Source organism: Muntiacus reevesi, chromosome 18, assembly GCF_963930625.1.
Source record: "Muntiacus reevesi chromosome 18, mMunRee1.1, whole genome shotgun sequence".
Taxonomy (NCBI): Eukaryota; Metazoa; Chordata; class Mammalia; order Artiodactyla; family Cervidae; genus Muntiacus; species Muntiacus reevesi.
Window position 1 is genome coordinate 28,671,174 of NC_089266.1, and position 12,347 is coordinate 28,683,520.

The 12,347-nt window shown below is 46.7% G+C and overlaps 1 protein-coding gene across 3 annotated transcripts in view; it reads left to right on the top strand.

The window, feature by feature from the left end:
• The window catches only part of SPECC1 (sperm antigen with calponin homology and coiled-coil domains 1), a 196,444-nt gene that overhangs the window by 117,142 nt on the left and 66,955 nt on the right, over nucleotides 1–12,347 (top strand). For all 3 annotated transcript variants that reach the window (XM_065908704.1, XM_065908706.1, XM_065908705.1), the window contains one exon: nucleotides 5,627–7,203. In XM_065908704.1, coding sequence (XP_065764776.1) covers nucleotides 5,627–7,203 — 1,577 coding nt within the window. The remainder of the gene's footprint in view (nucleotides 1–5,626; nucleotides 7,204–12,347) is intronic.

Sequence of the window (12,347 nt, forward strand, 5' to 3'; positions counted from 1 at the left end):
AAGAATTCAGCGTGCAGAGTGGGGGGTGGGGCCATCTGGTGTGGCTGCTGAGGTCAGAGAGAACTAGGTCAGTATGACATCAGAGACCCATGTCAAAAAGGACATTATAGTTCCAGACCTGCTGAGAGGATTGAAAACACCCACTGCATTGGATGTTGCAGTGGCAGCCACTGATAAGCTCAGCAGACAGTGTTTGAGTAATGGCAGTGGGCAGAGGAGGGGATGAGGGGGAAGAAATGCAGACAACCTGGAAGTGCATTGCGGGGCTGAATTCTGCTGGGACAGGTAGGGACAGATCAGAGACTAGCTGAAGGAAGCTGTGAACTCAGATACTCTTTTTTTTTAAATTCTTTAAAAAATTTTTTTCTTTTATTAGAGTCTAGTTGATTTACAATGTTAGTTTCAGATGTAAGCAAAGTGATTCAATTATATATATAAATATATCTTTTCTTTTTCAGATTCTTTTCCATTATAGGTTATTATTAATACAAGATAGTGACTACAGTTCCTTGTGCTATACAGTAGGTCCTTGCTATTTATGTATTTTATATATAGTGATGTGTTTCTGTTAAGCTCCTAATTTATCCTTCTGCCCCCCTTCCCTGCTTCCCCCGGTAACCATAAGTTTGTTTTCTATGTCTGTGAGTCTATTTCTGTTTTGTAAATAAATTCATTTGTAACTTTTTTAGATTCCACATGTAAGTGATATTACGTGATATTTGTCTTTTTCTGTTTGACTGACTTCACTCAGTATGACAATCTCTAGGTCCATCCATGTTGCTTGTTGTTGCTCAGTTGCTAAGTCATGTTTGACTCTTTGTGACCCCATGGACTGCAGCACGTCACGCTTCCCTGTCCTTCACTGTCTCCCAGAGTTTGCTCAGATTCATGTCTATTGAGTCAATGATGCTAGCCAACCATCTTATCTTCTGCTGCCCTCTGCTCCTTTTGCCTTCAGTCTTTCCCACGTTGCTACAAATGACATTATTTTGTTCTTTTTTGTGGCTGAGTAATATTCCATTGTGTATATACACATGGGGCTTCCCTGATATCTCAGTTGGTAAAGAATCCATCCACCTGCAATGCAGGAGCCCCCGGCTCGATTCCTGGATCGGGAAGATCCACTGGAGAAGGGATAGGCTACCCACTCCAGTTTTCTTGGGTTTCCCTTGTGGCTCAGCTGGTAAAGAATCCACCTGCAATGCAGGAGACCTGGTTTTGATCCCTGGGTTAGGAAGATCCCCTGGAGAAGGGAACGGCTACCCACTCCAGTGTTTTGGCCTGGAGAATTCCATGGACTGTATAGTCCGTGGGGTTGCAAAGAGTCGGACATGCTGAGTGACTTGCACTCTCACTTTCGTATACGCTTTTCTTTATCCTGTCATCTGTTGATGGACATTTAGGTTGTTTCCATGTCTGGGCTGTTGTGAATAGTGCTGCAGTGAACACTGGGTGCATGTATCTTTTAACTGAAGAGAATTGAGTGTGTTTAAATGCTGGTTAGAAGGATCCAGTGGGAAGGGAATGACATTTCCACAAGTCACAGGTGTATTGGGGACCCTGGGGATACTGGCAAGAGCTCAGTGAGGGTTGTGGGGAGCAGAAAGGCCCAAATGATGAGTATGGTCAGCTGTGGTTAGCAATTATGCATGGCCTTGAAACCACAGGAAGAAGTTTGACAGGAAATATGTACAGAATCTGGAATAGAAAATGAGAGTTACTTAAGGGATATGGATCCAGAACATCTCACAGGTGGGGGAGGCTGGAACCAGGAAGACCTGTGAGAATGTTTCAGAAAATTCAATGGAACATTCCAAGGACCTGGACTAGAGTCAGACTGAAAGGAAAGGAAAAACATGGAGACCCTCTCAAAGCTAGTTAATACCTCTGTGTGACTGCCTGGCTCGTTACAAAAAGAAAGGGGGAAGGAGGCTTTAAATATGTTCTTCTCTGATGGGGGAAACTGAAAGATGTCTGGTGCCATTGTCAGAATATTTTGTGACTGCAGAGAGCAAAGATTTTCAAAAGTTAGCCACCAGCCAAGAGCGGAGACGGATGAGGAGTCTGGGGAGATTAGATTTGACAGTAAAGAAGTTATTGGAATTTTCCAAGAAAAAGGTTACGAAAGGACTTCCCTGGTGGCTAAGACTCTGTGCTCCCAGTGCAGGGTTCCTGGGGTCCATCCCTGGTCAGGGAACTAAGATCCTACATGCCGCAACTAAGACCTGGCACAGCCAAGTAAATAAAAATAAATATTTTTTAAAAGTGTATTATCTTATTTTTAAAAAAAGGTTATAAAGAGTTATCATACAGAATAACCTGGTAGTTTTAGATTTTTAGAGACAGAATGAGCGAGTCTGCTTATGTTAGGAGAACAGGCAGGCAGCATGCGATCTTGTGAATTATGTCTCTCTACAAGAGCAGGACTTGAATCCTTGGTGAATAAATGAAAGGTTAATAGTTTACTTCAGAATGCCACCCTTTCCCCCCACCCCACCCACGTTACACCGAGCAGCCCCAGGAGCAGATTCTTTGGGTAAGATGAGGAAATCAGAAAGAGACTGAAAATGTTTTATCTTCAGCTCATGAGAACCACTGCTTAAAACCTTATCAATAATTTAAATGACTGCACTGTTTTTTATTTTAAGCATGCTTTTTGTTCTATGGAGAGATTTTTTCCCACCCCATTTTCTCTCTCTATATTGTTATGATAGGATTTTTCCCTCTTTTTTTTTTTTAAAGTTTTATTGGAGTATAGTTGCTTTACAGTGTTGTGTCAGTTTCTGGTGTACAGCACACTGAATCAGCCATTCGTATACATATATCCTGTCTTTTTTAGATTTCCTTTGCACTTAGGTCACCACAGAGTAGTTCCCTGTGTTCCCTCTTTCTTACTTTATGGCATAAATATAACATAAAAAAGGATCAGAACTACTCACTGTTGACCAGCTCAGCACTCCCTGTCTTCCGTGTCCTCTTCCCTCCCTGTGCGTCTGTATGTGTGTCTGTGACACACACTTTGATGCACCTGTGATCAGCTGCAAGATAATACAGTTTCTCCTCTGGTGTTGTGAAATGTGACATGTCAAACATGGTTTAAAAATATTATTGTATTAGGCAGAGCTTGCTTTTATTTTAACTTCTTGTAGCCGGACAGCCATCCTTGGCACCAATAAGCAGTGATCAGAAGAGGAAGGACGTAAGGGTGCCCACCATGCCGGGCCCCACCCATCAGCCTAGGCTCCAGCCACCCCGGCTGTCTTCCTGCTCAGCTCTCCTGTGCTGGGGAACCTGCCAAGGCTGAATGGCTCTGAGCTGATGCCTCTGAACTCAGTTCTTGAAGGAAATTGGGAGGAAGAACCCTTCTGGTTTATGATGTGGTAAGCTAGAGGACTGCCCCCCACCCTGCCAGTGGCCATGATGGGGTGTCTTGATGCAGATGGGGGAGTAATAGTGCTTTAGTTTGGTCCAGTGATGAATTTTAGCAGCACTCTCAACTTATGCTCAGCTAATGATAGCTTCTGAAAAGATGTGCCCAGAGACTGGAAGAGCCTTTTAAAGAAGATAAGGAGGCAATTACACTGATCATCAAGTGATCATGAAGCAGCAAGAACCAAAAAAAGAACAGATGCTGTGAAAGTACAGCTGGGTTGTGCGCTTTGTAATCCAATACTGGATGTAATTCATAAATGGAGTTGGGTTTGATGTAAACAAATTCCTAGTATAGATAAGGCATAAGTAACACCCAAGCTTCGGACAGACTGAGATTGTCAGCAAGAGGAAGGAGTGAAGCTGTCTCTGCTACAATGGCAGAGGTGGTCTGCTGCTGTCCACATCATTCTTCCCAATCCACAAACAGCTAAAAGTAGCCTTACTTTAGTGGCGTTGTCAAGAATGCAGTTGCCCATGACAGTCTGTCCTGGATATTCAGTGTTGCATGTCCTCACTATCATTAGGTTGAAACTTTAGTTATCCCCCAGTTTTCATTCTGGTCCTTGACAAGGTTACTTCACTCCAGAAGACTGCTGTGACGAAAAGGTTTATTGCTTAATGATTTCAGTCTTCACTTTACAAGGATATTTAAACACATCTTTTCTTCACTGAGCATTTATTGTGGTGTACTGGAGGCACCAGGACACAGCCATGCATCACACATGTGTTACCATGCTCTTAGCTTTCCAGTAACTTAATTTGGAAAGGTTTACTTAAAAACCTGAGTGTTATTCTATGTGACTATGACAGCCTAGCCTTCATCATGTCAGTGTTTTAGAAGCATTCGGCAGTAAGACACTCAGCAGTGTCCCCCGCCTGCCTCCACATCACCCCCTCGGATTCTGGGGCACTGGGAGACACAGTTACTCATGACTTAGTGGCTGTCTTTGCAGTGGGTTCAGAGCTGTTTCACCACAGTGGTTCCTGCTGCTGCCTTGGCTGGCTGGGGCCTCTGCCAGGCTGTGGATGTGTCCCTGCCCCCTACCCTCCCTACACAGCAGAGGCCTCCGGTCCACGGTCCATTATTGTGTAAGTTGCTGCAGTGAGCCTTGATTGATCAAACCTCTTTGAGTTTGTAAGAAATCCAGATTTTTCATTTTATACTTTAATCTCCGAGGTGGGTTTCGTTTCTGGAGCATTTAGGAGATCGATGTCTGAGTTTTCACCCCTAGTTTTTCTTTTTTTTAACATTTTCCATAGTAAACAGCATAAGTGAAAATTTAAAATGTAGTGTAGGTAAAGGTTAAAAAATAACTGTGGTAGTATAGATGAAAATAAATTCCTTACATTTTCTATTGTAAGTTCTAAATTCTGTATCATTTCCACATTACATAAATCTGTTTGGCATTGAAAACCGTACAACAGATGAATGTGCTGGGCCCTCATCATGTTGGTTCTTGTTTCTTTGTGAATACAAATGAGCACAGTATTCCCACTTATGTTAAAAACAATAGGTCATTGAATCAGATCAGCCTGTGCCTAGTACAATATTATTTGGGTCTTCTGATTTCTTCATGGAATTTGTTCAGTCAGAATGCAAATGATACAGTTTTTGAGTGTTTACTTAAGAATTCACAGCAATCCTGTATTTTGCTTACTTGTCAGAACTGTCAATTCAGTTGTATTATGTTTCAAGTTACAGAAAACCTAGTTTAAGGTGACTTATGAAAGGTGACTGTTGGCTTGTGTGGTTGGAGGGCCAGCCTCAGGGTGACTGACCCACAGCTCCACAGCGCTACTAAGAGCTTGGTTCCTTCTTTCTTCTCTGCTTCCTCACCTTCCTCCTGCAATGATGGTTGCCAGCCATCCCCAGACCAGTCTGTTTAGGCGCTCACGCAGGAACCTCTCCTGGTGTCTCATTGACCTTGACCATGGGGCTGGTGTGTGCTTTGAGCAAGCAGCCGTTGCTGGGGATGGGGTGATGCTGAGTAGCTCAGCATGGTGCTGGCTCTGCTGAAGCACAGGGCTGGGGGCAGGGGTGTAGAAGCTCCAGTTGGAGCTGGGTAGGCACCGCAGGGAGGATGTGATGGAGGAAGAGTGGCAGCCATGCTGCCCACGTGCCCTGAGAGCTAAAGTTACTGGCTTTCCTTCATAAAAGTGCTCGGTTTGTTTCACTGGTTTCTTCTCTCTTCAGGGGCCGTGACAGCCACCAAGAGGACAGGCATTCCCGCCCCTCGAGAACTCGCTGTCACTGTCTCGAGAGACAGAACTGTGCCACGCGGTCCCCCCAACTCAAGGAAAGTGACGACCAGCCCCACCTCTTCCGGCGCACCCACCCCCACCAAGCACGTGCGGGCTGCTCCCCCAAGACCCCGGCCAGAGCATGAAGGTGCAGAGAAGGCCGTGCTCGAGTCCCAGGTCCGGGAGCTCTTGGCAGAAGCCAAAGAGAAAGACAGTGAGATCAACAGGCTCCGAAGTGAACTCAAAAAGTGGATGGAGAAACGGACTCAGGACAGTGAAAATGGGGACACTTTGGACCCCAGTGTGGACAGAGCATCGGTCTTGCCGGGTGACTCGGAACCTTTGATCCGAGCCCTTGAGGAGAAGAACAAGAGCTTCCAGAAAGAGCTTGCAGAGCTTGAGGTAGAAAACCGGGCCTTGAAGGAGAAACTGACTTATTTTGAGCACTCCCCGGATTCAGAGGGGGGAGCAAGTCACACTGGGGACAGCAGCTGCCCGACGTCCATAACTCAGGAGTCCAGCTTCGGGAGCCCGACGGGGAATGAGGCGTTGGGTGAAATTGACACGTACAGAAAAAACCCGCACGAGAGTGCCCTGCGGACATCAGGCTCTTCCAGCAGTGATGTCACCAAGGCCTCCTTGTCCCCGGATGCCTCTGACTTCGAACACATCCCGGCAGACACCCTGGGGCCCCTGTCCCCCGCCGGGAGCCTTATCAAGAGCTCCAAGTGCTCGGCAGCCAGCAGCTCCCCGAACACAGCGAGTGAGCTGTCCTTGGCGTCCCTGGCAGAGAAGATCCACAGGATGGAGGAGAACCAGCACAGCACGGCCGAGGAGCTGCAGGCCACACTGCAGGAGCTGTCTGACCAACAGCAGATGGTGCAGGAGCTGACGGCTGAAAATGAGAAGCTGGCGGACGAGAAGACACTCCTGGAAACGTCCTTTCATCAGCACCGGGAGAGGGCGGAGCAGCTGAGCCAGGAGAATGAGAAGCTGATGACCCTCCTTCAGGAGCGTGTAAAGGGCGAGGAGCCTGGCGCCCAGGAAGGCAAGATCCTGGAGCTGGAGCAAAAGTGCACAGAGATCCTGGAGCAGGGCCGCTTCGAGCGCGAGAAGCTGCTGAGCATCCAGCAGCAGCTGACGTGCCGCCTGCGCGCGGTCGAGGAGGAGCACCGTGGCGCCCTGGAGCTTGTCCGGCACCTGCAGGAGGAGAACGGGGAGCTGACCACCCGCCTGGAGCTGGAGCGGCACAGCAGCGGCCCCACAGCTGAGACCCCAGCAGCGTGTCAGCTTCCCATGGAAGGGCTCCAGGTAGAGAACGGGTCTCTGCAGGCCTCCCTGGAGAACGAGGAGCAGAAAACTGAAGGGGCCAGCCCCCTGGGGCCCACGGCTGAGGGCTGCGACGTCCAGGAAATGCTGACCGTGGCTCGAGCCGAGAAGGACCAGCTGGAGCGGTCCTGCTCGGAGCTCAGGCAAGAGCTGCTGAAGGCACATGGGGAGGTGAAGCGTGTTTCAAGCCTGCTGGCCAAGGTAAGGAGCTTTCTCTCTGCTGGGGTTTGCTCATCCTCATCTACTTGGCCCTCCTCAGCCTGAGAGACACAGGGCACAGAGGACCAGGTACTCAATTATGTTCACAATCCAGCAGTCTAGCCTGAAGATCTGTCAGGGTCCACACAGACCGGGCATGCAGCAATGAGACACCCCAATTTCTAGCTACAGTAGTAGAATGTGTCATGGGGATACAGTGAGTCTGATGATGCAGGAATAAAGAACATCACAGAGGCCAGTCTGGAGTCCAGTCCCCAGGGGAGCACCTAGAATAATGTGGGTAAGGGGAGGGTGGTGCAGGAAGACTTCCTGGAAGAGGTGGCAGCAAGCCAAGTGTTGAAGAGTGAGTGATAGACATCAAGTTTCCTGGTTACCATGCTTTGGGCACTTAGGAACAGAAAACTAAAATCGCCCCAAGTTTTCCCACCAAGTAATACAATTATATAACCACTATTTTGGCATTTTCTTACCAGATGTACCAATGTATGTGTGTGTGTTTTTATCTCACAAGTTAAAAAATTGTTCTATACATACTAACTTTGTAAAAATCTGATATTTTGTGAGCACATTCTCATTGTTCACTATCCTTTGAAACATGATTTTGAAGGCCAGATAGTATGCTGTTCTAGAAATATTTCCTAAGTACTTTCTTGCTCACCTATTGTTGAACATTCATGTTTTTTTTCCCAGTCTTTTGATAGTGTAAGTCATTTTTTATCTCTCTCTGATTATTTCCTTAGGAAAAATTCCTAGACATTGACTCACTATGTCAAGACTGTTTTAAAGACTTTGCATGCCTTTGGCCAGATTGGCTGCCAGCAGTAAGACACAGGTGTAATCCCACCAATGGGGTGGGGTGTTCTGGACCCCTTGCTGACATTTGTTACCTAGCTGTTGGGTCATTCAGATCTGGTCTCCGTTTCCTCTTTTCCCCTCCCCATTTCCACTCAGAAAGATCTTCCCTAACCCAAGATCAAATAAATGATCACTATTTTCGCTTTTTAAAAATAATGCTTTAATCAAAAAAAAAAAAATGCTTTAATCAGCCTGAACTTTGTTCTCTGGTAAAGATCGCTGGTAATTGTATAATATTCTGCCCACCCTCAGAGCAGTGCTGGAAAGGTATAGACAGGTGGCTTCCAGGTTCCCAATTCCTCTGAGCTCTGGGTCTGATTTTGGAGTCCCTTGCTGAGAGGGACTGAAAACATCCTCCCACCTCATATCAGGGACTGTCACTCTCTTGATACAAATTATGCCCTGAACTCCCAGAGGGTTTATCTCTGCTGCTTCATCTGCCTTAAGAATGGTCCATTGCAACATGATTCTCTGATCGTTAATAGTGTGGATGTCTTACAGGCTTTCTTCTTCCTATCATTTCTTCATCTTCAGCTGGGTTAGAGTATCTTCAGGTTTCCAGCTTCTCTGACCTCCACGTTGTAACTTTGCTGGCAGCTGACTGTGTGATTGTAGAACCTGCCTGTGCACAGCTTCGTGGGACCAGGATGGGGTGGTCTTGTTTCCACAGAATCCTCAAGCCTTAGCCTCCTGCCACCGCACACATGCCTTCCTTAGCTGGCCAGCAGTGTGGAGTTGGATCACATCTTTGTTTTTCCAGATTATAATGCAGTCTAGGTCTACTCGTCAAGATTCCAGTCATTTGGGACCTTGATTTCAAGCTGGAGAATTTTTGTAAGTCTTGGAACCTAGAAGTTTTAAAAAAAAAAAAAACACTGATATTTCTCTTCCCCTGAGGTTGACAATGTGTAGAAATTCAGTTCCTCCTGCAAAACTTGGGTGTTTCCTCCAGTGTAGTAAGGGGGTTGTAAAGAAGCACTTGCCTGAGTGGCCAAGGAAAATGAGAGGTGACACGATCATTATGTGACCAGTGTTGTCACCAAGACAAAATGATTAGGGCAGCAACTGGCCACAAATGGTCAGTTTGTGAGAGAAGATGTGGCAGGTCAGTGGCCCCGTCACTGTGACTGAGGACAGGACCCTACAGGGATGGAGAGACCTGGACCCTGGCTGAAATGGCAGGTGGTCCATGAGCATGACCAGCTGGTGCTTTGGACAGTGAGAACAAACCCCAGAGTCGGGGCCCCAGTCAGCAGATGTGTGCTCTGCTCCATAACCTGGAGTCTGGTTCGAGGCTGGTGGTGGGGTCCAGGCGGTGTAATGTCACTGCTCCAGGCTGGCAGCCCTGAGACCCTCTCTGCCTTCCCACTGGAGATGCAGATGACAAGCACGGTGTTTTCAGCATCTGGTCTCTACAGTCCTCACAGTCCTGTGGGAGAACCTTCCCTGGCTCCCCCCTGCCTCCCCGTTACACCTGGGCAGGACTGGGTCATACCCAGTGATCTGGTGACCCTGCCTCAGGTCACCTTCCCTGAGTGCAGGATCACAGCCTGATTCCTGAACAAGTTAGGGGGTCTTAGTAAGAAGAGAAGGGGGCGTGACCTCTGGGCAGGTGAGAGCACCATTGGCCATAGCCAGCAGGACTACGCCTGGTCGGTCACGTCCCCACCCCATCTACTTTCCCTTCCAGCCCCTTCACTGCCCTCTGCCCCACTTTTCCCCCCGCAGGTCCTCTCTGAAGCTTTAGGTCTCAACTTTGGTGTTCCTTTTTCAGAGGCGCTGACCCTCAGCTCCAGGAGGGCTGTGGGCTTATGGACCCAGGAGGCCACATCCTGGATGGGCTGGGACTTCTTGGCTAGCCCAGTGCCTTGGTGGTACTGATTTGGGCCTGAGCTCCAGTCTCTTTCTTAAACTTGACCGCAGGACTGGTCTCTGGAGCCTCTGGCTGCCCCAGCATTTGTCTCCTGGTTGAGACCTTGGAAAGCACCTCAGGGAGCATCACAGCTCTGCCCTGAAGGTGTCCCAGAGGGCCTCAGTGAGATACAGATGTTTGCCCTCCTCCTTGAGTTTTCTGTCCCCATCTTTATTTTTCCATAACAAAATGGTAAACTGAACTAGCATATTCCCTCCCCTTTGGCATAGTAGCATTGTAAAAAAGATAGTGCAGATGGAAGCTGGCATGAATGAATCATGGCTCCATCAGAACAGGGGCAAGGATTCAGCAGAAGGGAATAACCAAGTTAGATGTAAAACAGACATAATGAGACTTCCCTGGTGGTCCACTGGATGAGAATCTGTCTTCCACTGTAGGGGACACAGGTTTGATCCCTGGTCCAGGAAGAACCCACATGCCTCGGAGCAGCTGAGCCCCAACTCTAGGACCTGAAAGTCACGACTGCTGAAGCCCATGTACCTTACAGCCCATGCTCTACAACGAAAGAAGCCACTGCAATGGGAAGCCCACACACCACAACTAGAGAGTAGCCCCCACTTGCTGCAACTAATGCCTGAGCAAAGCAACGAAGACCTAGCACAGCCAAAAATAAAATTTTTTAAAAAATATCCACTGTCCAATGCAGGGGATACGGGTTCAATACCTGATTGGGAAACTAAGGTCCCACATACTGCAGGGCAACTAAGTCCACATGCTGCAACTAGAGAGAGCCCCTGTGCAAGTGAAGAACCCAGCACAGCCAAAATTTTTAAAATTAAAAAAAATATAAAACACACACAGCAAGATAATGCACACTCATTCATGGTACAGTTACTTAAGCCCTCACACTATGTACAGTCTTAACATGTGACAAATACCTATGAAAAGAAGAGAAGCGAAAAGCAAAGGAGAAAAGGAAAGATATACCCATCTGAATGCAGAGTTCCAAAGAATAGCAAGGAGAGATAAGAAAACCTTCCTCAATGATCAGTGCAGAGAAATAGAAGAAAACAATAGAATGGGAATGACTAGAGATCTTTTGAAGAAAATTAGATACACCAAGGGAACATTTCATGCAAAGATGGGCTCAATAAAGGACAAAAATGGTATGGACCTAACAGAAGCAGAAGATATTAAGAAGTGGCAAGAAAACACAGAAGAACTGTACAAAAAAGATCTTCATGACCCAGATAATCACAATGGTGTGATCACTCACCACGAGCCAGACATCCTGGAATGTGAAGTCAAATGGGCCTTAGAAAGCATCACTACGAACAAAGCTAGTGGAGGTGATGGAATTTCAGTTGAGCTATTTCAAATCTTAAAAGATGATGCTGTAAAAATGCTGCGCTCAATATGCCAGCAAATTTGGAGTGGCCAGCAGTGGCCACAGGACTGGAAAAGGTCAATTTTCATTCCAATCCCTGAGGCAGTGCCAAAGAATGCTCAAACTACTTCACAGTTGCACTCATCTCACATCCTAGTAAAGTAATGCTCAAAATTCTCTAAGCCAGGCTTCAATAATATGTGAACCATGAACTTCCAGATGTTCAAACTGGTTTTAGAAAAGGCAGAGGAACCAGAGATCAAATTGCCAACATCCACTGGATCATCAAAAAAGCAAGAGAGTTACAGAAAAACATATGTTTCTGCTTTATTGACTATGCCAAAGCCTTTGACTGTGGATCACAGTAAATTGTGGGAAATTCTGAAAGAGATGGGAATACCAGACCACCTGACCTGCCTCTTGAGAAACCTGTATGCAGATCAGGAAGCAGCAGTTAGAACCGGATATGGAACAACAGACTGGTTCCAAGTAGGAAAAGGAGTACGTCGAGGCTGTATATTGTCACCCTGCTTATTTAACTTATATGCAGAGTACATCATGAGAAACCCTGGGCTGGAAGAAGCACAAGCTGAAATCAAGACTGCTGGGAGAAATATCAATAATCTCAGATATGCAGATGACACCACCCTTATGGCAGAAAGAGAAGAAGAACTAAAGAGCCTCTTGATGAAAGTGAAAGAGGAGAGTGAAAAAGTTGACTTAAAGCTCAACATTCAGAAAACTAAGATCATTACATCCCGCCCCATCACTTCGTGGCAAATAGATGGGGAAACAGTGGCAGAGTTTATTTTTGGGGCTCCAAAATCACTGCAGATGATGACTGCAGCCATGAAACTAAAAGATTCTCACTCCTTGGCAGGAAAGTTATGACCAACCTAGACAGCGTATTAAAAAGCAGAGACATTACTTTGTCAACAAAGGTCTGTCTAGTCAAAGCTATCATTTCTCCAGTATTCATGTATGGATGTGAGAGTTGGACTATAAAGAAAG